This window comes from Colius striatus, chromosome Z, assembly GCF_028858725.1.
Source record: "Colius striatus isolate bColStr4 chromosome Z, bColStr4.1.hap1, whole genome shotgun sequence".
Taxonomy (NCBI): Eukaryota; Metazoa; Chordata; class Aves; order Coliiformes; family Coliidae; genus Colius; species Colius striatus.
The window spans coordinates 15,726,145-15,753,964 of record NC_084790.1 but is presented as its reverse complement, the minus strand read 5'-3'; the positions used below and the strand labels follow the sequence as shown (position 1 = coordinate 15,753,964).

The 27,820-nt window shown below is 45.1% G+C and overlaps 2 protein-coding genes across 5 annotated transcripts; both read right to left on the bottom strand.

Annotated features, from left to right (window-relative positions):
* Positions 1–230: 230 nt before the first annotated feature.
* On the bottom strand, positions 231–27,812 carry ALDOB (aldolase, fructose-bisphosphate B). 4 transcript variants are annotated; one of them, XM_062017867.1, is made up of 10 exons: positions 27,791–27,812; positions 19,082–19,144; positions 3,600–3,721; positions 3,124–3,335; positions 2,553–2,607; positions 2,254–2,414; positions 1,975–2,058; positions 1,316–1,490; positions 969–1,168; positions 231–746 (listed from the first exon to the last, which is right to left on the bottom strand). In XM_062017867.1, the coding sequence occupies exons 3-10, from the start codon at positions 3,709–3,711 to the stop codon at positions 651–653; spliced, it is 1,095 nt and encodes a 364-aa protein (XP_061873851.1). In that variant the 5' UTR covers positions 3,712–3,721; positions 19,082–19,144; positions 27,791–27,812; the 3' UTR covers positions 231–650. The 4 variants fall into 4 exon arrangements, with proteins under 4 accessions (XP_061873851.1, XP_061873853.1, XP_061873854.1 ...); XM_062017869.1 differs by lacking the exon at positions 27,791–27,812 and adding an exon at positions 27,482–27,499; XM_062017870.1 differs by lacking the exons at positions 19,082–19,144; positions 27,791–27,812 and adding an exon at positions 9,794–9,880.
* Positions 15,452–19,095, bottom strand: PGAP4 (post-GPI attachment to proteins GalNAc transferase 4). The gene has a single exon (XM_062017865.1). It carries the CDS (start codon positions 19,035–19,037, stop codon positions 17,850–17,852), a length of 1,188 nt encoding a protein of 395 aa, XP_061873849.1. The 5' UTR covers positions 19,038–19,095; the 3' UTR covers positions 15,452–17,849.
* Positions 27,813–27,820: the final 8 nt, after the last annotated feature.

Here is a 27,820-nt window from a genome sequence, read left to right as displayed (position 1 = left end):
CCTTTAGTCTTGTCCAGCCTGAACAGCCCCAGGTCTCACAGCCTTTCCTCACAGGAGAGATGCTCCAGTCCCTTGGTCATCTTGGTGGCCCTAACTTCCCTTTGTTCTTCTCAGGGTTTCCAAAGTGCACCAGTGGTAACACGTTGACTTAATCTTTTGTAGGCTGCTGAAAACCAAAGATTTGTGGAAGAGACTGAACTTTGTGCAGAATAAATAATTGTGAGACAAGATTCATTTTCAATTACTGTTTTATTCCCACGATTGAAGTCACAGTCGGGTTTTGTAATTGAGGATTTTGGCTGCAAAACGTGGTAATGGGCAAGAAAGGGTATGTATTTGGATTGCTAGGGAACTACTTATTCTGTCTTCTATTCTAGGAGCTAAGTTTAAACCAGAGATAGAACGGGTTCATGATTCGTAGGCAGCTGTTGATTGTTGTGTAGAAAGAAATCCCCTTATTTGGAATTGGCAGATGAAACAAGAATACTGCCTTGGTAAATTGTGGGAGTGGAGGGTGAAGAGGAAGGTAATCCATTTTATCCCCAGTTTTGTTTAGCGTAAGGGAAATTATATTTCTTTGGTTTTTGTTTAATTTCCTAACATCTTGCGCCTTGCAAAGAGGGACAGGATGACAGAAGGCTCCTGCACTCTCAGTAGGTGTAGCTGGCAGTGAAAAGTGACTGCGTGGCAGCTGCATCAGTCTTCCCAGACACGACATACTGCCCTCTGCAAGCCAAACTGTTAATCTGAAAAGAAACAGAAAGGAGGGGAAGCCAAGTTAGCTGTAGTAAGAAAGACGGATGTGGGAAGACCGCGGGAATGAGCAGGCAAGGCAAAACCAACAAAATAACATCTCTGGTGAACCTGAAGCACTGGCTGGGGCGGGAAGAAGAGAAGCCTTAGGAGGGCAACAAGGTATTTCCCTTCGTTGTGAGCAGCCCCTCCCTGCACTGGGGGAAGTCCCGTACCTGTGCCCGCTTGCGGAAGGCCTCCTGTGCAGCCTTCTTGTTCTCGCTTTTGCCCACCCATGCTGCCAGGGCAGAGGCCTGCAGGGCTCTCCCGTACGAGAAGGTCAGTTTCCAGGGCTTAGGCAGAGACAACTGGTTCATGGCATTCAGGTTGACAGAAGCCTCCTCTTCACTCTGGCCTCCAGACAGGAAGCAGATTCCTGCAAGAAACGAGTTTTGAGGCTTAGGAACAGAGTGCTTCAACCATGACAGTCCCTGACCTTTACATGCCAGAGGTGTCAGATGCAGGAGCAAAGCCAGCAAGAGCGGCAGGGTGAGTGGGTACATAGGAATGAATCAGGAATCACCAGGAACAGCAGCAGGAACAGTACGGAGGAGAGTAGTGACAGTTGCAACAGCCACATCCTGAGGGGTGTACTTCTTGGGGCAGGAGTGCCCAGCCATCACCATGTTGGGTTTCAGCAGTGTGCCTTCCAAGTAGACATGGTGGTCATTCAAGGCCTTGTAGACAGCAGCCAGGACCTGAAAACAGGAGTGAATACAGACCTCAGCTCAAAACTTAACCTCAGCCTGCTGTGGAAAGGCAGCTCATTCCTGAGGAGCGTGAGATCATCGAGTTGGAATTTGATTTCTCGTGAAATGTATTGCAGGGCTTGTGGCCCCCAAGACACTACTGCTTCAGAGATGGCCAGGATACCACTCTTCATATGGTCTTCATATGGATTTGTCTCTGCAAACTGAGGCACTGAAAGGGGATGAAATGGTTTTGTTCCCAGTGCATTTTTGAGATCCAAAATGCGTACATTGGCAGTTTTGAGTGGAAATCCAAAAGCATGGATTCTGCTCTCACTTTCACTATTAAGTCATTACTTGACTGTGAGCAACTCACTTTAGTGAGGCAATTACGTAGGATCTTTTCAGTCAAAACTCTGAGATCTGCGAACACACTCTGTGTAGGATTAGCTACTGATATGTGAAGGGGAGAAGGGGAGTACAAGTGTCTTACCTTTTCTGTGACATACTGGCAGCGCTGGAGATCATGGTCTCCATCAGGCAAGATTTCTGGCTCCACAATGGGCACCAAGCCGTTCTAAGAAAAGAAAAACAGGTAGGTCTTTGGGATTGTGGAAGAAAAAGTATTCAGCCAGCTTGCTGTACTGCACTTCTTCCTCATCTTTCCCAAACCCTCTCAGAGATCTGCCTTTCAAGATAATTGTCATGTAATCACAGGGAGCAGTGAGAAGGGTCAAGAACATCTCAGGAGAGATTGCTTTAGGGTAGATACCTGCTGGCAGATGCTGGCATAGCGTGCCAATGCATTGGCATTCTCTTGGATGGCAAGTTGAGAGGGTGTTGTGCTGGTGATTCTCAGCACTGCACGCCACTTGCCAAAGTCAACACCATCTTTCTTGTACTGGGCACAGCGCTCAGACAGTCCATCAAGCCCTGCAGGTGAAAGAACAGTGCTTCTGCAAGAGCAGTCCTTCATCAGAGCTCTGAAAAGGACCATGGCACCAGCCAAGGTCACGGCCCCATGGCTTTTGCTGCACTAGTCATAGTTAGGCTCTCTAGATCTCTCCTTACCTTGGATGGTGGTTTCTCCATTTGTGCCTGCTAGGGGTGCTGTTCCTTTATCCAGCTGCAGAGACCAGAAAAACAGGAAGGGTTACAGAAAGAGAGATCAGTCTCATCTTCTTACCCATGGCTAGTCTGCATTGGCAGCCTGTGAGTAAAGTATAAGGCTGAACACGCCAAAGGTGCCAAGAAGGGAAATGCTGGAGCAAAGGGGAAGAAAAGGAGTGCACTGGGTAAGAGGAAAGGGCAGTGTTCTGATGGATGCAGAGAGTCGCTTGAGAGCTCTTTTGGATGTAGAAGGGATTGGATTTAGGTTACTGAGTGGAGCAATTTAATTCCAGTTAAGGGCAAGTAGGCAGGAGATGGTGGTTGAAAAGTTCCTGTGTCAAATGCAGATTATGCCTCTGGATAGTTGTACAAAAGCTGTGCAGAGAATGGTGGCAGAGATCCCCTAGTGATTTTAAAACCAAGCACAAAAGAAGACCAAAACAAAAAGTGCTTGACAGGAGAGAGTGCAGCCTCACACAATTTTCATTGGACACAGGGTTTGGATTGTTCTGCCAGCCAGGCACGTACTCACCTTTATTCCCACCACAATGCCTTTTTCTTTGATGAGAGCTGTAAATGGCTTTCCAGTGCTGTCTTTCTGATAGAGTGTCTCATGGAAGAGGATCACTCCCCCGATGCTCTGGTTGATGGAGGCATCTGAAGTGAAGAGGATCTCTCGAAAAGCCCGGCGATTCTCCTCCGTGTTCTCCACATTGATCCTCTGCAGCCTGTTCCCCATGGTACCTGGCGAGGTGGACAAAGGTCAGACAGAGGGGTGTTAGGCTTGTCTGGTCTCCTGCCCCAAGCATGAAGTAGTGAACTGGGGCTTCAGAGATTCCCATCTCCACCCCCTTTTATTGCCATAGACACAGCACTGCCTGGCTGAGTTGTTCCTGCTCAGTGAACAGTTTTTAAGTGTTTTTCATTTACTCCACCAGTTTGAAAGATGAGGCAAAATTAAGAGAAAAAGGCTTGGATACTGCCAATCAATTAATGTTCAGAACTCACCCACTGATTCATCTGCAGCCAGGATCCCCTTTCCTGAAGCCACAATCCGCTGAGCAATATCTGAAAGAGCTTTCTTCTGCTCTGCAGAAAGTGCTGGGAATTGGTGGGTCATCTTGACTTATCTGTGGAAGAGAATTGCTGTTACAAACTGGAGGAGACTATGTACACAAACCAAACCAGAGACACCACTGGGGTATTGCTGTTGGAGATTGGCACTCGGTGCTTGTGTAGTCTGTGTTTTCATGGGCACGTGCCCAGAAGGTCATTCAAGTTCTTCTTGGCTTTGTGTGTCTGGCAAAACTAGAAGAGAGGAATGCAGGAACCAGATCCTGCTACATCCTTCCAGAACAAAAGTGGGAAAGACTGCCTTTTTACAGATTTGCTCAGAGTCTAACAGGTCAGTCTGTCATAAAAACTTGTACCAAGCTAACAAGTATACTACTTGCTGACTCTGCAGACTCTTTGGTCTTTGGTCCCCTTCACACCTTTCCTAACAATGCCCCTCACCCATTCTCTGGCCTGAGTTCAGTTATTTGATACTGTGTCTAATTGACCTTTTGTCCCCACCCATCTGCCTTGAGTTGCACTTCCCTCCCCTCCATATCTGCTGCTAAAGCAACACCCATGTTTTGATCAGTGAGTGGTAAATGGACAAGAAAAAGACACATTAAAACCAACACAAAAGATGTCCAATACCAAGTTTTCCTCAGAGAAGCAGACTTCTGGGCCACATCTGCATTTTCTGTTCCCAAACTCAGCCTTAGAAGGGAGTGAGAACATGCAATTTCTCCTTTAATTAGGTACCAGGGACAGCAAATACATCTCCCCAGATAAGCCGAGGCCTCCACCTTCCTTTTCTGCACTCAGATATTAAGTTGCCAGGGAATCTGCGTCTTGCTGTCCCTGCAGAAGGGTGTAGCAGGGAGAGAGGATCAGGGATCTGGCTGCTACTCACAATAGGGTAGATGCCAACATCAATGGAGTTTGGTGTGCTATGCCAAATCATGCCAAAATTTTCTGGCAACAGCACTATCACAGTGCTGTGGCAACTCCATTTCTGTGTCAATCTCCATTTCTGATTTATAGTTGAGGGTACTTCGGTATTGGTAATGCAACTGAGCAAGATTCACATGGCCTTGCCTACCAGCACTGACCAGCCCGGTACAGCATCCAGGTGTCTGCTTTACCTTGTTGTGAGTGGAGACTGGAATTCATCCTATGCCACTTGTCAAGGATGAGTCATTCTAGGTTTAGAGGGAGTTTGAAGGAGCATATGATGAAGACTGTGTCAAGCAAGAGAGGATTCCTTCCTTTCCCAAGCACTGAAATGACTTGCAGAGGTCCTGCAGAAGGAGGCTTTGCAGGTCTCTCTCTGAATGCTAGCCTGTGGCCAAGGCTCTGGGAAGCAGCCTTCTGCTGTGGTGACCACAACTCGGTCACTCCCACCTCTGATCCTATTTAGCCCACCTAAAAGAACTTGAAGAGCTGGTCTATGCTGTATAGCTAATGTAGTTCACCTGTAACCCTTCTTGTCCCCTACCTGCTTTCTTTGTCTTATATGTCTCTTAGAAATAGGAAACTGACTCGTTATTATGATCACCATTGTAATAGTGTTGTAAGCACTTTGGTCAAAACCTTAGCAGTGTTAAGTAAACAGCTGTGCAAAATGAATTGCTCCAGTAGTTTACAGTTTCTGTGGAAAAGACTAGAAAATTTTGATCTGGCAAGAATATGATCTCATCCAAGGTCAAACCTAATGAACTGTTAAATCAGTAATGGGATTCAGAGTCGCAGTTTTGAGGTGTGCTACAGTATGAGTAGGTGTAGGCAGATAATCTTTAATCCAGCTAGCTGAACATCAGTCACTCATGTTATTATGGGCATACTTTCTCTCCATCAATGCAATAAGCAACGGGACTAGTGTCAGTTGCATATTACTGTTTCTAGTGTTTGCATAAAGATAACAAAGAGACAGTTATCACTCAAAACCAGCCTTCAAAGCAAGTTGTCAAAATAGGGAGATGGGAGTTTTCAGTGGATAGTGCTGTTGCAAGTGAGTACTCTGAGAGACTGGAACAATACGATGTAATTGCACGATGATGAATTGGAAGGCTGCAGATTTGTCCCAGTTTCTGTGCAAATATTTCATGGAGTGTGAAGGGGTAGGTGGAGAGTTGCCAAAAGGCTCCTCAAAATGATCTGTAAGGCCTTGGTGAACTATAAAAAATGAAGAAAATGTTCAGTGAAATGAAACGGTGAAGAAATAAGTGCAGATGAGCAGTTGTAAAGCTAATGATATCTCTAACATCCAGAATGAGGATCTAACACTTTATTTTTGTGTGATTCTTTCATGAGGCACATAATCTCAGAGGATCTTCCCTGTTGGACTCAGAAAGAGTGTCTCTGCTGTAAGGTACTGCTCTGAGCATTTAAAGGGGAGTGCAGAAGAGTTAGTGTCAGTAACACTTCATACGGCTGCCCTGTAAAGAATGAGCTCCCAGCACATCCCCAGAAACATTAGTGTCCCCCCGTAAAGAGCTGGGTATCTCACCTTACAGGTCCTGCCCAAGATGGGCAGCTCATTTCTTTCTTCCAAAAACAAACTCTATTTCCCTTATTATTCTGCTTTATTTGTTAAACTTGATAACTTTTCCAGGCAGGTAAAAGCTTGAGGAACTGTGTTCTCAGTAAAAGTATCTGGGAGTTGCCTCAGTACTAAAGGTTTTCAAGAAATTTTATTTGCCCATTTTAGGCTGCAGGCTAATACCATTGTGTCACAAGCTCCAGTGATTTGACATTGTGTGAATATAATGTATTCTCTTTGTGGTAACTGCTTACATAACGGTTTTGTAAGTGGAAGCAAAACCAAAGGAATAAAAGTGCACAGAATGGACAAAGCCCCCAGCTTTATGGCTACCTAGAGTGTCTGTCAGGCTTCAGCAGCTTCTTAAGAAAACAAAGTTCTTTGTTCAGCCTCCAGCCTGTGACCAGCAGGAGGTGGGGGTGAGGCGAAAGGGGACCTTGTGCTGCTGTAGTCTGAAGTTTATGTCAGCTAATGTAATGAAAGACTGCAGGGGAAAGATCTTCATGGGTATCAACACAAGCACTGCATCCTGTTAATATTAATCTTGAGAAGCAAAGGGCAGAACAGCCAAGAAACAAACTGTTACATTGCACTTCAGGTCATCTTAAAAACATTAATACTTCATTGGTGTCTTTTCCTTCCAACCCCCTGAAGTGATTGGCATCTTCTAATCTTACAGAGAATCTCATCTGAGTGCTGGTCTGCAGACAGGAAAGATTGGATTAGAATCTGTAAACTGTTTTTTCTTGGGTCTCTTCATTCCTGTTACAAAATCAGTTCCAAACATGTAGGACCAAACTCTCAAAACAGAGTTTGTAACCCAGGCATGTAAGTTTTCCTGCTCGAGTGAACACAGCCCTTCAACATCATCTCTGACAATTAGCAATACAAACCACATGTCCATGTTGCTGCGCTACAAACACAAGAAATTCTGCTTCCACAGAGCAAGATTTGAAGAAGCAGAAGTTGCATATGTAAATAGATAAATGCAATTGACAGGGAGGATGGAGAATGTTGAAAAATGTAACCTGTTCTATGAAGGCACAGTATTGACTTGACTGGATTTACTCCTCATTCACCCTTCTATGTGTAGAAGAGACATATAATGAGTTATGCACCTTATATTCTCATTACAGTGGATGAATCTAGTTGTTGGTCTCAGTTCTCTACAGAGACATTAGAAAGCCATTTCTAACTAAGTCTGGTTAGTTGAGCATAGGTATGATGGGTATGAGCGCTGGGCAAGCCTGGTCCCATCCTGCTGACAGAGCACGTTTTTATCAAGCCTGCAGATGAGACCAAGCTGGCAGAGCCAGCTGATATGCTTGATTGCTGGGAAGCCATCCAGAGAACCCTGGACAGGGGAAGGGCTGGGAAGAGACCAAAAAGAGCACCATGAAGCTCAGCCAGGACAATGCCCAACCATCACCTGGGGGGCTGTGACACCACCAGGACTAGTGGGATGGGGGAACAGCTCTTTGGAGGAGGCCCAGGGCCCTGTCAGGCAGTGAGTCAAACAGGGGCCAGCAATGAGGGCCAACAGCATTGGATGTGAGCAGGGGTTCAGCCCAGAAAGCCACAGGAGGATGGGGATGATCTCCCTCTGCTCAGCACTCTTTAGATTCCATCTGGGTACTGCATCCATCCTGCAGTACAGGAAAGACATCAGCAAAGTAAAGTGAGTTCAGCAGATGCCACCAAGAAGATTAGGGGCTGAGGCACTTGTTCTGCCAGGAGGAGGCTGCAGATCTGGGTCTCATTCAGCCTCAAGCAGGGATGGCTTCGGGGGCACCTCTCAGCAACCCCCAATACTCTGTAGATGATAAAGAGTCAGAGCCAGGCTCTTTACAGTGGCATGCACCAGGAGAGTGAGAGACAACAAGCATGAATTGAAACTTGAGAGATTCAGACTGCATATGAAGATTTTTTGGGACAGCCAAGCAGTGGAGCAGATTGACAGAAAGACCATGGTGTCTCTGTCCTTAGAGGCTGTCAAGACCCACCTGAACAAAGCCATAAGCAGCTTGATCTGACCTTGTGTCTAACCCTGCTTTTGAGTAGGAGGTTGGACTATGGACTTCCTGATGTCCCTTTCTGCCAGCATTACACCATGACCCTGCATATGAGTACAGAGCTGAAGTAGAAGCAGGCCTTCTTGTGCATATGAAGGGAGCTCTGAGGGAAGAACAGGACATTTCGCCCCTCATCTTTGCAGTGGGAATAAAGGTTTTAGTATAGCATAATGTTTCATTCTTGGGTTCTAAAAAGCATCAAAGGTATGGGACAAAAGAGATACTCAAACTTCTGTTCCCTCAAAAAAGCAGGTTTTTAGATTGACATAGCAATCTCACCATCTTGATAGGGCCTTTGGGGTGTATGCAACAGTAGTTGTCTGGTTGGGTTTTGCTCTCTAACATGAGGATTGAAACAAGAGTTTTTTTCCCTTCACCTGTATATTCTGTCTAGGGATGTTGCTTCAACATCGTTTCTCAAGTGGATGGGAGTATGTGAGTCCTGCAGTTAGCTGTCATGATTCCCTCATTGGTCTCAGAGCTATGCTCAAGCCCTGAGCAAACGTACTCCCATTTCATCTCTCTAGCAAGTATGAAAGGAGGTTATGTACTCAGGGACCTGGCCTCTGCAGTCAGTGCTGAGCATTCACTCACTCCTGGAGCACTCACGGTGGCTGGAGATGGCTGAAGTGGCAAGACTGTTTCTTGGAAGTTAAGAGTGGTCATTAGGGTGAAGGCCCTTCTCTGTCAGGGCTGGGCTCTTCTCAGAGAAGGTAAAATGATGCTGTCAGACTTGCAAGAGGATTAAAATTTTGTGGTGCCCATGGGGGAGGCTGAGGGAAGCAGTGGTGAGGGTTCTGCGTGGGCTAAATGGTGCCAGGCACAGGGGATAGTTGAGAAAGTGATGGAAGATCACAGACTTAGTGAGGATTTGAGTTTGTTGAGTAATGTCCTGAACCTCGCAGTTCACAATTTGAAAAGTTACAGTCCAATGCAAGAGCACCTTTCAGTTTCCTGTGCTGCATACTACCTTACATCTCACTGATGAAGAATCTTGCCCACATTACTGCACTAATACCTCACATGAAGCTGCACAATGAACACACATAATTACACCTCTGACAGCACTGGTGTCTGTCAAGACCAGCTGCATTCTCCAGTCACTCTCTCTTCTCCTTGCAAAACAGAAATTTGTTCACTCCACAAGCATAAAGAAAGCAGCAGAAAGCAACGCAGGTCTGTTATTGCTCTAGTCCCCTTAGGCTAAGGATTCACTTAGTCCTAGAGTTCTGAGTGACTAAGCTAAGTTAGAAACCTCATGTTAGCAGCAAATGGGCCACATTGGAAGATCACTGTGGAAAGATTGAGTGCTTTTTTTCTTGCAAGCTGTTCCTGGAACAAAAAAATAAAACCAAACCCCAACACACAACTCCCCAAGCCCACTTCAGATAAACACACAGATAAACAGCTGCTGATACACCTTTACAATTTAGAAAATAAACGATTACACTTACTTTTTTGTGGACAGGGCCTCTGCTGCTACAAGCCTCTGGTGAGGTGGTTGCAGGCAAAGAGACCGGGTCCTTCTAATCACTTACTTTTATAAAATTCTTGACAGTTTTTTTTTTCCTCTCCACTCCTTCATTCTCCCTCCTCCTCCGGCTGGTTGGGGATACGTCATTGCTCCAGGTCAGTCATTGGCTCGCAGACCACAACCACCCACAACCAATGGCACCTCTCCTCACTCCTGGTGTTCCTCCCCTTTCTCCTCCCCTATATATATATACATAGATATATATACACACACACACACTCACATAATGCCATTCATGATGCTGTGAAACTGAGATGTTTCCCAGTTATTTCAAGTTAGTCCTCTTTCTATAATAGACTGAAAAGGACTACAAGAGGAACGATGGAGATTGTTTGCAGGGATCTTGGGCATAACTGTCCATTTAGGGTTAGACCTTCTGGAAGCTTATACTTGGGAAACTATGAATTGCAGGAAAAGAAAGGTAGAAAACAAAACGCAGAACCAATGCAACAGATACTTAATTAACCTGAGTTCCTATCATTTCAGTGGCTTCTTAAGTGTTATGCTGATTTTCCTCACTGGAAAATTTAGCACAGATAGATATTTTCCTTTTGCAATTAGTATATGGAAAGGCAAATTGCAATGATGTAGTATCAGGGTTAGTGAAACTGCCAAGTTCTGATCTGCTTTGATGCAGTGTATTTGTGACAACGTGGTTATCAGAAGAAATGTGCCCACATTGGGGTGCACAAGTGCAAGCCAAATTTTCCACCGAAACCACTCTGAAACACCTACCCATATCACAGTGACATACAAACTTCTCAGTTGCTTAGCAAAAGCTTTCTGTGAAAAGTGCTAATGCTCTGTAAACAGTAAATCAGCATCTGTTTATATGAACTAACAATATAGCTCTTTCTCAAACCCAGGTAGATAGACTTCCTCATGTTTTAATGTTTTCCCCCTGCCATACAGCAGGTCAGCACTCCCAGAGGGAAACACAGCATAGGGAATGTTAGGCAAACATCATATCCTGTGCAACCATGGGCTCTGTGACCTTGGACATTATCATATCTTTACCACAAAGACCCAGTGTTTGCCTGGAGAATGACGTAGTTTCTCCATTTGTTTGGCTCAGTTAGGGACACCATTAGCCTGTGCATGGACACAGTGAGATATCTGATATCTCCTCTCACTGAGCAACACCATCTTCATTAGGGCATCTCCTCAAGCCTGTCTCTTCTAGAGTTGTGTGCCCTGGACAGTGCCTGCAGGCAACCTTAGCAGCTTACATGTTGCTACTCTGTGACACCAACAGAGAAACCTCTGAAAAAGCTGAGGACACAGTCCAGTTAAAGGCCCTGTGCTTGTGTTGTTTTCTTTAAAGTTCTCCTTCCTGATCCATACCTTTTTGCTGCAGAATGCTGTGGCAGCTCACGTGGGCATAAGGCCTTCCTTGCTTTGCAGTGTTTGCTTTATATTCCTTTTTCCTGATGCTAGCAGAAAGATGAACCCCACTTTGTATTAAATTTTCTCTACCACAAACACAGGCATCCAGTGTGGATGAAAAAATATTTAAATACATTATCTAAGATACTCTTGAGACCAGGATGGTATCATACTAGTGGCCTTCTTCAGAGCCACAGAGAACATTAGAGTTGAGTCCTGTCATTCCTGCTTTGGTTTGATGCTGTCACAGATTGGAAAGTACTTGGAAGCTTTTATTTCCCAGTATCATCTGTGATACAGTGTTACAGGTTATCAGAGAAAAGCTGAGGGGAGTCTTCTTGAAAAAAATAGTGCCTGACATTTAGAAATCACCTTAGATATTCCCCCGCAGCCCACTGTGTGTTCTTAACTCTTTCAGAAGTGTACATATATATATATATATATATATATATATATATATGTCTTTCCATCTGAGTTTTGGCTAGTATGTGCCCCTCTGGGCTTTATGAGCCAATATCCAGCACTACAAGTACTAGGTTTACAGGTCCTAGCAGAGATTCTGAGGACTGAGGAGGGGAAAAAAAAAAAGTGACTGGACATGATGGTTAACTTTTTCATGTACTTCAGGAATGAGACCTTTTTCAGGTAAGAATATGGAATGACCAATCACGCTAGAGAATGTCACTGTAAAGCTCAGCACTGTGTACATGCAGACCCATGATACTAACCAAACTGTTCAGAATTTCATAGTAGAGTGATACTAAAATGACACTGGAAAAGACTATATACTTTCATCATCACAGGTATGTAATCATAGCCTGGGGATATCCACACCTCTAAAAATTAGGTTATAGTGCTATTGTATATCCTTACATGACAAATTAAATAAACTTACATCATGAAGGGAATGCAGTATGCTTGCATTTAACCAAGCAACTAACCTGCCCCATAAAAAAAAAAGAATCAAATCACTAATTATGCCATGGCAAAACTGGCATATTATCCAAGCTATAGACCTGTTTTTTGAGTTAGTGTTTGAACTCATAGTATTGCCAGCTTTCTCTGGTTGCCTGTGACCCAAGTACTTTTGGAATGGTTTCTTATTTTGTTTAAGCCTCTTCCAGAGTAACATGATGCAGCCATAGGGCTGTTGCTAGCAAGAGGCTGGCTGTCTGCTGGTGTGAGCACCCTTGGTAGAGGTGGCTGCATTCCTTGGACAGAGGCTGAATGTTTGGCTATGGCATGATTCTGATACAAGCAGCTTACATCTGAGAAAGAAAGATGGCAAAGAAACAGATAAAGCAATTTCAGAGATTACATAATCACCAAGAGAGAAAAAAAAGAAAGTTAAAGCTTCTCTTTGCACTTCAGTTACTATGAATCTCATCAACACTTTTGTATGTGGTCAGGCCTGTAAAAGGGTTTGAAATGGAATGGAAAAAACCACTGGAAGTTGGAAGAATGCCTGAGTATAATATGCATCCACATGAAAAACACCTGGCTCTGTGTGCCCCCAGAGAGTGCTGCCTGCGTGATGGGGTTAAAGTCTACTCAGAGCAGACTCCAGCTGAGTGGAGTCTACCTCCTCCTCACCTCCCCAGGCCGTGCTGGATGTTTCCTGTTTTCTGTACTCTGCAGTCTTGCTTAACTGTCTCAAAGTCCAGCTTGTTCATCCCTATCTAATCAGAGATATTGTTTATTAAGTGGTTTGTTTTTCCCATTCACCTACAGCCCTCACCCTGATGCAGCGAGCCTGGCCTTTAACCTCGCAGAAAGAGATCACAGCAGTGTCTGCAGACACGTAAGTCACAGAGGGTATGGAGGGTGTTGGGCAGAACAGACTCAGGCCCGACAAGAGCACTGAGGGAATTGTGTGGGGGCAGGGATTTGCTTGCTCTTTGTTCTTTGCATCTTAAAGCTGGACTGCAAGAAACACCAAGACTTGGAATGAGAAACAGGCAAGCATGTAACACTACTGTTACCAACCCCAAAATCCTTGTAATATTTCAACAGTGGGGATAGCACACTTCAAATACTACTTCAAATCAGGTTGCCAGTGGCTGGGCAAAATACCTGTAACAGGACATTAAGATAGCTGCAGTAAAGACCCTGATCTCTGCCTTTTGGTTGACATTTTGGTTTTAAAACAGCAAGCAGGCAAACAGCTGGCTGATGTAATGAGAGGCACTTAAAACTGTTTATTACGTGTTTATCTGAGCAGAACGTAGTTCCCCCACAAAGCACCTTTATTTGCTGCTTGTTAATGTTGGCATACATTTTGAAGATTCAAACTACAACAGATGTCTGAAGTGGACCAGTTGGCTGAAAACATTGTCACAGATGTGGTTTCTGCACTTCTGGAGCAACCCTGGACACCATGGCAGAAATTTAAAGAGCAAGCAGGCACTGAAGAGTACACGGCTGGCAAGAGGCTTACTAGCAGGGTGAGAAAACAAAATGCTATGTTTTTTCGTCAACATGCAAAAATCACCAGTGGTTACACAGCTGGGAATATGGCATGCATAGCTTGCCATGCAGAACAGTCCTGGAAACAGACATTGGTACTGCTGACTCTTAGCCTACAGCTGTATGAATAAACTGGCTTATAGGGCGCATCGTCTCAGAGCACAAGCTGTCAGGACAGATAGTTTGTGGAAATTATGCTACTTTAGCAACAGAGACAGGTAGGTACAGTGAGGAAGCACAGGCCACGGAATACCTAGTTCTGTGTGCACTTTTGGCAGATATATGTTTTCCTGGAAATTATTGAGAACCACACGCTGGGCCCTGCCACCTGCTGAATTTGGGTACCACATCTATAAAGCTGGTGAGGAAATACACAGAAAAGAAACTCTAACCCTGGGAGACAAACTGACAGTGCTTTTGCAACTACAACTGTCTCCCACAGAAAATGACCTTTTCATTTTGTGAAATGTATAGCCTTTCTATGCAAAAGTAAACTAAGGTTAAATTCCAGTACTTTCAGCTTGATTTTATCTCAGGTTGATATTCAAAGGCCTCAATATTTAATTGGAGAAGGGCCTTAGCAACTCAGTCAACAAGACCTGCTTTGAGTGGGGAATTGAACCTTTTCAACCTGAATTGTTGTAGGATCTGAATTATTAGATCTGTGCCAGAGGTACATGAAGTACTTTCCTTCATTAAAGGTAATAAGGAAAGAGATGGGTCTGCCAGTCAGGAAAACAAACAGTGACATACAGAAAAAAAAGAACAAAAAAAGACAGAGTTTTAATATCAATGTTGTCTATTTGGTAGAAACTTGGTTGTAAAGATCTTTAGTAAAAAAGTAACTCACCCTGCATCCAGGCAAATTGATGTTGAAATACCCAATCTGGCAATTCACCCCTCCTCACTTTCAAGAGGAAGACTTTTTCCTTCTCTCTTCAAATGCAGTGCCTTCTCAGTAAGACAATAATAGCTACTGCAGTTGGAAAACCCTCTTGGGCTTCTAATCTAACAGAGACCTATCAATTTATGTTTTGTGTTTTGCTGGAATCATGCTTCTGTTGGACATGCTTTGAAAACAAAGGTAGTTTTTTTGTTTAATTGAGTAACTTCCCCTTCATCGCTGAGTTTGTTTTAATGTCAATAAAACTCTTAAGACCATGTTTCAAGGAGTTAATGCAAGGCCTTGAACTTATGTAGCCTGAGATATGGCAAATCCAGTCTGCTCCCCTGGTAGAAAATGTAAAATGCTTCTGTGTTTGAAACCACATTTTTAGCCCAAACTGCTAAACAACATCCAGTAGGAATTAAGAACTCACAATAGCCTCCCACTTGCTGGTCTAAGGGAAAAGTACGCTTCTCTGACCTCTCATTTCTAATAAAATGTGGCACGGAACACAGAAACAAAAATCAATCTACTTGAGAAAGTTCAGAGGCAGTAGAAGAAGGAACACTTGCCTGAGATTGGCAGGGTGAGCACTGAGCAGGTATCTATCTCAGTAACTCTGAAATAGACCCCAGCAGGTTCACTCCTCTGTTGTAAAGGTGAATTTGACACTTAAGGAAATTCTTAAATCCTTCCTTAAGTGAAGGACCTGAAGAATTTATTGACCTGCTCCTTGCAGAAAGGAGTTTATTCTCAATGGTTTATCTGAAACTCTTTCATTGACAAGTTCAAGTTGCATAGTTTGGTCTCCCAGTCAACTGCTCTCATCTCTTATGCCTTGACAATTGTCTTCCAGTTCAGAAAGGATGCCTCAAATTCATGTTCTTAATTTTCATCTATGAAGTTCAGTGAAATTACTGACCTTCCTTGGACTCCTGGGGTGACAAATAAAGTACTATTGCCCAAAAAAGAAAATTACTTTCGGGACAAATGGATAAATCATTTCCCATAGCAAAACATTTATTAACCACACATAGTTATTTGGTTTCATTTCTAGGGTTTCTTTATTTTCCTTCCCCCCTTTTCCATTCCTGTGAGATTTTCTCTGCAAGAATGAGTATGGATAATCCCTATCAAAATAACATGCCATTACCCTGGATGTCTATAGTACAAAGATAGAAAAAGAGTGAAGAGAAAGCACACTACACTGAAACAATCACAGCTGAAGATGCATAAAAAAACAAGTTGTATTTTCTTGCAGGCGCAGGCACTTAGTGGAACAAACATACAATGACACTTACATCCTGCCATCTTAATTATGTTATATAGTAAAGCCTAAGGATAGGTTTGCCCTATCACAAGTCACACCTGCTGTTGTGTGACCACTCTGGCATCTTTGGGGTTACTTTCAGCAGCAGGGAGGAAATAGTGGTTCTGCCCATGATATTTTTCCAGTGTCCTCTGACAGGAGAGGTGCTTTGCCTTTGGAATGACATGGAGTCCACAAGAAGTTTTTACTCACATCTGATTTCCGAAAGTGTTGTAGAAGTATCGGAGGTGATGAGTAAGAGAGCAAAGTGCTTCTCTGGTGCTGAGAAGCCGTTTCTTGGCTACCTTGCATTAGGTGTTTGTGTTTGTCGTGTGGGTAACTGACAGCTGGAGGTTTGCAACTTTCTTTGGTTTCACCTCTCAGGAGTTTTATGTCGTTCACAGCTACAATCAGATTTATTAAGAACTTAAGACATAAATCGCCTGGGAGAGACTGGGGCAAAGAAAATTTAAAACTAGAGCTATTTCTTTACTAAAACCAAAAAAAACCCCAAAACCAAACCCCACTGTACTTGCTTCATTCCAAAGTTAGGAATGTGCTTTCAAAAACAGTTCAACCAAACTTTGAATTTGATTCAAAGCTCACTAAAGTCAAGGTGGGCTTTTCATCAGACATAAACATCCTGGTGCTGGTGTTTATCCAGATCCTGAGGTCCTGGAGATCTCTGTCATCTGCGTGGTTTTATATTTAACTGTGCCCACAGCTGTGGTACAAAGTACCATCACAAATGCCTAACAAGCAGAGCACATTAAGTTAAAGGATCATTATCAGCACAGGCCCCTTGATACGTTGTGATGCTGTTGCTGATTTTGAGGAACAGCTAGCTTTGCTACCTATGGGTATTTTCCTTGCTGCCAGGAGCAGTGAACGAACCACTTAGGCTGAGCTCCCAAATGAAACAAGGATCCTGCACAACAGCAGCTCCTGATCTGATCTTTCCTTTCATAGAATCATAGAATGGTAGGGGTTGGAAAGGACCTTTAGAGATCATCTAGTCCAACCCCCCTGCAGAAGTAGGTTCACCTAGATCTGGTCACATAGAAACATGTCCAGGCGGGTCTTGCAAGACCTCCAAGGAAGGATGCTCCACAATCCCACAACTCCACAACCTCCACAACTTCCTTTGCCTCTATGCTGACAGGAGGTCAAGATAAATTCATGTTGAATGCCGAAATCAAATCAGCGATTGGCAATGACCCTGATCCACTACAACTAGTGATGCCAACCAACACAGCAGCCACCCTGTGTGTATAATGCCTGTAACTTATCAATGAAAACATGCTTTTGTGACCCAGCTGTATTATTCTTTCCTGTTCCTACCTTAAGAGGTCAGCTTCAATAACATAGTAAATGAAGCAGCAGAAGCTTTAAGAGCCTCCGTTCCATAGGAACAGGAAGGAGCAGGAAGGGTGGAGGTGCAGCTAGGATCTGCAGGGGGAGACAATAGTAAATAGAGACCTTGAATTTTGAAATGTGAAGAATCCAGGTGAAACTTGTGGGAAAGTACACATAAAGCACTGCTGGTTTTGAAAGGCCCACTCAAATCTGCAGCTTTGATACAGACAGAGGTCAGGGATCAGACCTTAGTGAGGACGGGAAAAGAAGAGCTTTTCCTCCTCAATATGTTAAATTTGAAACATTCACTTTATCCAATGCTTCTGTTACCCTAAGGTGAGGACTTCAACCAATGCAGAGTAGGCAGTATAGCTGTTCACAATGGTATGAAAGCTTTTCCCTAGGAGTGATTAAGGAGAGTGGACAATCCACATCCTCAATGGGAATCCTCCCCTGGAGTGATTAGTTCAAAGTATATATTTAATTTGGTCTGCATGTACATATGTTTTAAGAAACCTTTTTTATGGGGGTGGGGGGGAATTTCACCTTGTCCACCTGGAGTCACAGTGCGAACAGCACAACATCTGCGATTGCCCACTGCCTCTCAGCCTAGCAGCAGGTTCTCCAAGCCTGGTGTCTGGAAAGGCAGTGAAAGGATTATAGAAGTTTCGGGTTGTCATTGAGCCGAAGACTGGAATACATCCCCACATGCCGCACCAGGTTGGGCTCCACCACGTAGGCATTCTCCCCCTTAGCACGCAGCAGCGAGTAGAGGGCAATGTCCTTCGCAAAGCCCTGCCGGCAGTGCAGCCCCCGCAGGTAACGTAAGGCACGGCGCGAGGCCGGCGCAGAGAAGAGCATGGCGGGCGTGCAGCACTCGGTGACGGGCACGATGCTGTACAGCGCAGGGGACAGCCGGCGCAGCTCCAGCAGATAGTGCCGGCCCACCAGCTCCGACAGCACCATGCTGTACACGGCAAAGAACAGCACAATGGGCCAGCTGAGGCTTGGGCGACCAGCCGCCCAGCAGTACACACAGCTCAGCAGGGGACCCAGGAACATGCCCAGGCCGAGCCACTCGAGGATCCTCATGGGTTCAGGATTGAAGTAGCGCTGGAGCCTCTCAGGATGGTAAAGCTTGAAATAGAGCGCATCTCTGAGATACGGTTTGGAGAACCGAGCCAACATGAGATGCTGCAAGACAGAGAATATCTCCTCCTCCGGCACAGCGTCATCTTCCACTATGAGGATGTACTCTGGGTTGTACACCAACAGCGACTGCTCAAGGCAGAAGATGTAGTCCTGCTTCTCCTTCTCAAACTGGTTCACTCTGGGGTCAGGGTCCCCACCAGTTTTGTCACGACTGACCATAGGAAAGAAGCTGCTCAGCAGCCTGACATCCTGATGGCTACCAGGGTCCTTCTCTACATTACAGAGGAGGACGCGGTGGCCACGGCAACGCGCGCCGCATTTCTGGAGGAGGCGGTGGAAGTGAGAGGCCACTTGCAAGACATAGTGGAAATCATTCCGCCTCTGCACAGTGATAATGGTGACCAGCAGCAAGGGCTGGAAGGCGTCACTGCCAGAGGCCTCAGAGGTGTTTGGGATCTGCAGCTTCTCAAAGTACTGGAGAGCGGCCTGGCCCTCCTGCTGGTTCTGCTCCAGGAAATCCTGGCTCATGGAGTTCAGGTGCCAGCGCCGCAAATAGAAATATGAGTGGAGAAGCCGGTGGCAAATTAAAGGTGTGAGCACACCAAATGTAAACATGGTTAGTGTAAGGAGATGGACAAAAGGGCTGGACCATCGACACCGTCTCCCACAGAGCTGCCAGGCTTGGTGTAACATGGCTGCTGCAGGAGAGCCCTCCTGCTCTATTCATGCCCTCATACCTTCTCTGGATTGCAAGGTATCGCTGGGTCAGTGGCTGCCAAACTTGTGCATTTTGTCCAAGCCTAGAGAGGAAGAAAAGAGATGGTTAATGAAATATGAACTGTTGGGATGGTAAGACCATGATCTGAGGAAATGGAAAGCTAAGGGCCAGTCACTAAGCAAGTCAAAATAAAAGGCCTCTGAGGAGTCTTGTGGTGTGGCCATCACCAAATTGCCATAGGAGGCTACAGGAAGGTGAGCCAAACTTACGATTCCAGTAAAGTTCTCTTTTCAGCATGCACAAGCTCTGATCTGACTCTGCTAGGTTGGACTTCATTGTGTTACTATGCTTCAAATGCATAACAAACAGGCAACATGGATGTAGCACATGTGGAAATCCCTTTCTGTTAAAGGCAAAGAACTTAGGTACCACTATCTGGTCACAGTGATATAGTAAGACATAGGTCATAGCCAATAACCAAAGCCAGATCTCTTGGATCTTAGCCTAGCACATATTTGAGAGAAAAACTTGTACCTCAGGGGAATGACACACGCTTCCAAACGCGTGCTCTTTCACCTTACATCCCACTGTGAGGCAAGGTAACAAGGATACCAATTTCCTTCACTAAGGCCACGTGTACACTAAGTATAATGCGTATATGTGTGTGTCTCTCAGATGCCTCCTCCCCTCTAGACCTTGTGAAATAGTCACAGCAAGATTAACAAGTTGCAATTTGACTATTAACTCATATTTGTAACTTGCTAGTTTGCAATTTAAAATTATATGCCTTCAATTCAAAACTGAAACATTTATATAAATATTATACACAAACTTTAAGCAAACATCCACCTTCACAAAAAAGAATTTTTGCAGTATTTGGCTTTTCTGTTCTGCTTCTCAGGGCTGCCATGAACACCCAACAGCCTGGCTGTCAGAAGCTTACACAAAATCAGGGTAATCAGGCTGATCAGATGAAATTTCTTGTGCCAGCAATTTCTCCTTTTAATCTGCTGTCTGACTCTCCCTTTTACTTTGCATTCCTTCTCCTTATGAGCTGAGTTACTCATGCCCTCCCCACAACTCACTGTGTACCATTCAGTGGAGTTTCTCCCATTTTTAACCTTCTGCCTTCACTGTGTTCTGACGATCAAGTGGCACTCCCAGACCAAAACGCCAACATCTGCTTCCTATTGCCATATGGGTATGTGACAGCTTTACATCAAACAGCTTTCACTAAGACCAGTGTTAAATGTACAAGAGTTCTTCCAAATATTGTAAGAGACTGGGAACTTCATGCTTTGAGACATCAAACCATCCTTGGACAGACTGTGGTATCAGTGTTGCCCTGTGTTATGATTCACAAAAACACAAGACTTCAAAGATTTGGTGTAATTAAATAGAAGTAACAAGGTTACACACTGATGCCCAAGACTCTGCAGTGTCTTCCCATGTAGCGCTTTTTTTTTCCCCCTGATTACAAAATCCTGTTTCATAGACACTGGATGTACTGCATCAGTGGACCTCTGAGGTGTGCATTTTGGCTACTAGACCCAAGCCATGATGACTCAGGACACATAGGCACCTGAAATCCATGAGAAACAAAGTCCTGGCATTTAAATGCATTCATTCAGCCATACAAAATCCAGGGTTTCCCTTTATTCCTCATTTTCTGCTAACCAGTTACAACCATTAATGGGACACACAATTGCAGAACCATATTCTGCTGCTCGGCCTGGCATACTTCTGAGCCTCCTCCTACAACGAGCAGCATTGCTGGCATCACTGCTGCTTGACCTCCAAACCTGGAAGTGAGGACCACAGTGGGAAAAGGAGATGAAGAAAAGCTAGAAGGGAGTTTAGTTCTTCTATACAATGAAGCAATAGTAATCCCCATGCAAGCAAGAGGCCTCCTCCCTCTGTCCACCTTCTACTGAAAACGGAGAAATAGGCATCCTGTCCTCTCTGTAGTGGCAGGAAGAGGCTGCAGACCTCACCAGATGAATCGAGGGGAAGTTTGCTTCTGTAGCCCGCGTTGCTCGAGGGTCAGGCTGCCCTGAACCAGGAGCAAGTCCCTCCCAAGTCCCTGCAGGTGGACTCCCAGCCTGCTGGGAGTAATACTGGCACTCCATCTGCTGGTGTACCAGCTCCTGGCACACAGTTGAGCAGCAACATCCTCTCAGGAGGGATCTCCTGGCTTCCTACAAGGAAGTAGCTAACTCTGAAATACCAGACAGGTCACCCACAAAGGTCAGTGTCACATTCATAGGCATTCCTGACTTATCCTGCCTCCACCATATCAGTCACACAACTCAAGATCTCAGAGCTCTTATTCTGGTTTTGGAAGTCACTGCCACCAAACAGCCACTTTTGCTTCACTCCAAATTTGCCTTCGCCTCCTGGGCTGCTCACACTCACACTGACTGCCTCACTCTCTGTCAATTTATTTCCAGAGGAAAAGGCCGTTTTCACTGAGGAGTGGAACAACCACAGAGGCTAAAAATAGTCAGGAGCATATTAAAGTGACCCAAATACTCCAGTTCATGCCAAATCAAGCTGAAGAATCTGAAAAAGATGGGACACACTGACCTCCCCACTTTTTGTCTGTAACATGGTAACCCAGGAGATCCAAATCTAGCAAAAGTTTCTTGCTTCTGCAGAAGTGAAGTTTGATTTTATTTGCAGGACTTTAATCCATAGTTTCTGGCTAAGCTCTTTTCTAGTTATTAAGATGGGTATGACTTTGCAGACAGCTATGGTTTTCAGAGGCTGTTGGTACTGTCACACTTCTTTCCCTTTTCAAGGCCACAGTGGGGGCAGGAGGTGGGGAAGTATTGCTTGTTGTTCTGGCATTTCTATTTGAGGAGGAGAAGTGCATGAATTACAATTGGACTTTATAGTGCTGTTAAAAATCCTAGATGAATCCTGAATAGCAACTACTTTGCAACCATGTAAGTACTTGCAGTGGATGCCACTTTTATGCATATTCTGTGTAGTACTGAGCCATTGCTTAGACACATTTGGAAGCTGTGCCAACAGAAAGCTATTTACTTGGCTTGTTTCTTCACTCAGATACCAATGATGATGATGCCTTCCAGAAACACTCGGTCCACCTGGTTCTTCTCATCTGTATTAGTCCCATAATTACTTGGCTTGAATTATGCTGTTCAGAAAAAAAATGACCTCTGCTTGCACTGAGGAAGAGTAAAAAAATGAGTAATGTCCTTGTTGAGGTGCAGAATACTGTCTGCCATGCTAGTGCATTAGCTGATTTTCTGTCTGCTCCAGGTTCCTCACTACAGAAGTATTCCTGCAGGCAGGCACTCCTAGAACAAGTATTCCCAGGTGTTTCAAAGCTGTGACATTTTAGGAGGCTGCTGGATCACTAATGTATGAGAGGGCATCTGTCTCTACTGGCTGCTCTGTGAGACAAGGCCATAATTATTCCTGTATGATTACAGTATGAAATGGTTCCTTTTTGCCTAACCACACTTGAGTGTTAATGGGAAAAGCCATTCCTTTTCTGACCTAAAAACAGCTGGATGAAGTCACGCGGTCAGAAGTCATCTCTGTGGGCAAGAGATGGAAAAGCTAACTGTCACAGTCCCCACCTCATTAATGATGGTACGAGCAATGCTGTTTACAACATTTTAGTTTTGACTTGTGTGTTGATCTGACAGTGGCACGTTAAGTTCAAGCTTTTGTGGGAAAAATGTTTCTACACCCCAATTTAACACTGTGTGGACAAGCTGCATCCTCAGGACTTGGCTCCTATGCCAACCAGACCTCTCTGGCAGAGACAAGAGCTTTGTCTTGGCTGTAGTATTGTTAGTGCACCAGCAAACAGGCCTGCTTGCCTCTTAGGAACTGATGAAAGCATCACAAAATCAAGAGCCACATAGGTCTCCTGTTTCATTTACGTATGCTGACAGCTGGCTGCTGTGCAGTTGCTCTCAGCTTCTGAAACCCAAGGTCCCTACCATGAGCCGATCCAGCTGACCAGATGGCCAGCTTTTCTCATCTGCAATTTCTCTTGTTTTCTGACAGCTTTTACTGGGTCAAGTGACAGATAACATTTCTACAATGTGTTCAGGCTTGCTTTGAAAACAGCCAGTGTCCAGTAGAAGCAAAGTATCCACCAATCTGACCATCACTCTGAGGACAGGCTGGGAGTAAGGTTCCCTCAAAAACACAAACCACCCTGGCAAAAGCTGTGCTTCTAAAAATATTCCACCCAGCAGAATGTTCTTTGATTGCATTTTACAGTTGTTGTTCTTTGACTGTATCTTACTAGCAGGTACCAAATAAATTTCCTACCTCTTCTACTTCAAGCACTGCTTAAAACAGCTGCCATTATGTTGTTCCTAGATAATGGATGTCAAAGAAACCAGGCTGTTTTAATTAACTTTCACCTCAGGTGCTTGCTGAGGTGAAAACCAGGGATGCTGGTGATTCACTTGATCTCTCACTTCTCTTACACTCCCAACTTTTGTTTCATATGGTCTAGGTACTAAAGGTGTGACACTGATACAGACTGACAGGTTAGTGATGGCTGGAAGCTTGAGAAAAGTGGCTCCGAAGGTGGAAAGGATGTGGACTTGGCCCCTTGCAGGACTTACACAGTGTATTGATGTCGCAGCTGTGTATTTTGATCTCTCATTCCTCAGAGCCTGTCAGTGAAAACACACTTTTCCTGCCCTAGGAGATGGAATTTAAGCACCTGTGCATTTGAAAATGCACAGACATACAAGGAGTCACCCTGCTAGGAAATGCTATGAACTGCAGAATTAAATCCTGAATGTAAACTTACTGATAGGCTGGCCTGCCCCTCTCATTTTACTGCAGGTTGCTCATAAACCCCTAGAAACCCCGGGAGCACAGTTGAGAGCTAATGAACTAAAAGGTGGGGTACACTGATGTGGCAGAGGGAATATACTCTCTCCATTTCCCTTGTCCTAGGAAGGTAAAACTATGCCACCAGTGAAACAGGCTGTGAACTGAATATATATTAATTACAATTATTTCCCCAACTTCTGTCTTGTGTCTCACTTTAATTTTCCTTTGCCACCTAAATCTGAAGGGAGCCCATTCTCAACACCTGCTTGCTTTCACCTGGCTGCCTCCCAGCTGTGTAGCGTCACGGAAACAATCAAGCAGCAAAGTCAGCATTCAGATCGAGTGGGAGTGGAAAGCAGCAGCCCGGAGAAAAGGGAGTTCTGCAAGGTAATAGCTTAATAGAGAGACTTAAGGCAAGGAGCTTTGCGAGAAGCTGTCTTTTAGAAGATGACACCAAAGGTTTATGTGGCTTTACAATTTATGCAATCTGGATCTGTCTGAATTTACATTTTATTTTGTGCCACAGGTTTAAAAGGAAAAAAAGAAGATGCCTTGTTAAGGAATTTGGTAAGGATCTGTATAAAAACTGCTGCATGTTTTCCACAGAGATCTGCCTGGAGCCTTCCAAGATCTTTCAATTTGAGATTACTTGCACTTTATTATAAAATTTACATCCCTATTTGTCAAAAAACCCAAAAAAATAAATTAGACAAAGCTGCTGCTAATAATAGCACCAGCTATTACCTTTTGCTGTCTGCTCTTGGAATCTCAGAGCTAAATGTGTGTTGACTCATCAAATATGCTTTAAATAATTTGTATTTTAACCCTTTGTGTCACAGTGTTGCTAAAGCTCAGAGCCCCTGCAAGCAAGATACTGTACACAAATACAGCAAGAGGCAATTTCTGCCCTAACAGGTCTTCAGCTTAAGAGTATAAAAGACAGAAGGGAATCTGTTCTTCCTACGTCAGCCTGATTTTGTGGTCATGAACAACTGGCATTTTATGGTTTAACCATACCGATAACCCACAGGTAAATTATCTAGAATAGCTGTTGAAAAATAACAGGCACTAGATGTGGTAATACCAACTCCCTGCAAATTAAGGCAATCTGAACAGATGAGGAAGAAAAATTCCTGATTTTGGAGCAGTCTGTCCAGAAACTACATTAAGTATCCCAGCACAACTATTGTGGAACAGCTCCTTCTGCCCCAGGTCTTCCAGTCAAATTCCTGTGTGCAGTTGTGCTCTTGGGGCTTGCTAGGAAACCCACCATTTCACAGTCTCTGGAAGACCAATGTGCTAATGAATTCAAGCCCTCCTCTGTGTACCTGTGGTTTGGGTACGTGCAATGGGTGCACTCGCTGTGACTGAGTGATCAGCGCTGGGGTTCAGGTGTCACCCACAGACGAGCCCTGCTCTGCAAACAGTGAGAGCTGCATTGAGGCCATGTCTCCTCAGGAACTAGGGAGCCTGGGCCACATCCTGTCAGGAGTGAACAGCATGAACCCAAGCTGGGATGAGACAAATAGAGGACTGCCAGAGCTGGCCCTGCTGTGCACACCCCAATGGAGGGTTGTCTGCCAGTCAATCTGTTCATGCTTGTAGGTGTCTGCAGCTGTCCTGAGCCTACTGAGTTGTCCTGCATGGCCGTGGGCTGCCTGGCTGTGGTCTCCTCAAAAGTAAGGGCACCTCTTTAGGTTACTCATGCGGGCAGAGAGACTCCTAAATCTATAATATAATAAGGTAAGTAGATTTTACATCCAGCCTAAAACAACATTGTATGTTAGCAACATTCATCTATTCAGCTACAGTTTAACTATTAGAAGTGTAGTAAGTAGCAGTGTTTGACCACTGCCGAATCATTGTTTAAATCATTACTGAAATAATCCTTTAGAATTACCATTTCATTACAGCTTAATTATCAACTACTGTTGACTCATCATTAAATCACTGTTTAATTGTAATTCAATTATTGCTTAATCATAAGTTGATTATCATTTAATTATCACTGAATCACTGATTTTTGTTTGATGATCATTTAATCATTAATAAAACCTTTTAGTTAACTCCACAAGTTGACTTCTCTTAACACTTCACCTGTGACTGTAGGGCTGGAGATGTGAGGATATTAATGAAGGGAAAACATGGTGGTGATGGCTGCTAATGCAGAAAATGTGGCAGCTTTACTGGCATTCATTTACCACTGTAAAGAATAAAATACAGTGAGCAAAGGCCTTTGATGATAAGGCTTTGATGATAAAGCTGTGAGTTTCCAGTTGGGTAGGTCTATGTAACAATACAGATACAAAACCATATCACAATACTGTGATTCTAACCTGTGTTTGAAAGAAAAAGAAATGTTCAGTCATACTGATAAAACAGCACACTCCTCTTTTAAGGTTCTACTAACACTAAACAGTACTACCTACTTTTTCTCTGTATTCACCGCTTTGTCTGAAGAATTCAGTGTCTTCCTCCCTTGCCTCCCTAGAGAGGCATGGTAAATAGGATGCCCTGGTTCTAGGGGATAGTGGTGATCTATTTGAGCCTGAAGGGAGGAAAGTTGTATGAATACAGTAGCTGCAAAGTAGCCTGTTATATAATTAGTGTCACCCTTGTTGGACAGAGAAGGCAGACAATTCTACTGGGTATTTCTCCTTTGTGCTTGCAAATTCTCGCTGAACCTGGTGTGTCTTTATGGCGGCCCATTGGTCATAGAGGAAATGGTTCTCTCACTGACTCTGAGCGCCAGCCAGCCTATGAACCTGTAGTGCACATGGGTATAGTTTCCTATTTTGCTGCACCATCAGCACAGCTGAAAATTCCTTTTCTGGCCTATGATTTTACATGTCATTGACTTCAGCCCTTTGGCCTCTTAGGTGCTCCTTTTTCCCTTTGGGAGAGCTGCCAGGTAGCACAAGGTGACCCTTAATGCACTGGGATTAATGGCAGTTACCTTAGTGATGATGGTCAAAGAGAAGAGGGTGTTAGATAAGGAAAGCTTATCTCCCCTCTGCTCTGCCCTTCCCGAAGAATGGCACAGACAGCATGCCCTGTGCTCAGCCCCCTTGCCCGGATTCTTGCAATCCTGAGAAAGCCTGGCCATGCTTTCACGTCGGCAAAGGGCTCCTTCGGGTAGCACCAAGTACACGGCGAGAGCTGGCTGCGGATTTTTTCTTGTTTCCTTAAAGAGTTTCATTGGCCTTCCCTAACGGAAAGGCCGTTTCTTTAGGCCTGGCCGGGCTCCGGCCACCCTCTCTGCCGCTTGTCACCACCTACAGCCACATGCTCCGAGCAAGCACAAAACCTGTCCTTCCTCCTGGCGCTTTCCTGTTCTCCCCTGGCCGGGTACCTGAGCGCGGCGGGTGCGCGTCAAGCGCGCCCTGCTCCACCGCCCGGCCCCCGGTGACTCGGAGCCTGCGCTCCGCTCCGGCCGCCGGGGCAGGGACCGCTCCCCGCCGCCCCCGGGGGGCCGCTCCGGCGGGCGGCCGCCGAGCCACGCCTGGCGAGGACGGGCCCAGCAGCAGACGCGAGCAGCAGCCCCCCATCGCGCGGGACAGCCGCGGCCACGACGCAGAGATTTTACCCTTCCGTGCTCGGTGGCCTCGCCCCGCGCCTCGAGAGCCGTCCCGCGGCCCGGGGGCCCAACCGGTTCCCGCTCCCCTCCTCGCTGCCGCCGGCGGGGCGGGCGAGGAAGGGAGGGCTGCGTCCATGCAGCCCCACGTTCTGTTCTATCTTGCCGCTCTGCTTGTTGCTCACTTCTCTCCCGCAAATTTTCCTCCTCCCTCTCGGGCGGCGAGGGTGGGATTAAACGGCATCAAAGCCTCAACATGTGACTACACCAGCAGAGAGATGCTCGGAAGGAGGGTAAGGGGCGCTGGCAAGAGCTACATACCGTAAACCAGAGAGGGGGAGGCCTGTCGGA

Excerpts from the sequence above, each read along its gene's own strand:
- ALDOB (XM_062017867.1), bottom strand. The coding sequence starts at position 3,711 with ATGACCCACCAATTCCCAGCACTTTCTGCAGAGCAGAAGAAAGCTCTT. Across the intron at positions 2,608-3,123 it reads GCATTGTGGTGGGAATAAAG|CTGGATAAAGGAACAGCACC; the intron begins GTGAGTACGTGC and ends TGGTCTCTGCAG. Across the intron at positions 747-968 it reads CCTTCCGCAAGCGGGCACAG|ATTAACAGTTTGGCTTGCAG; the intron begins GTACGGGACTTC and ends GTTTCTTTTCAG.
- PGAP4 (XM_062017865.1), bottom strand. The coding sequence starts at position 19,037 with ATGTTACACCAAGCCTGGCAGCTCTGTGGGAGACGGTGTCGATGGTCC.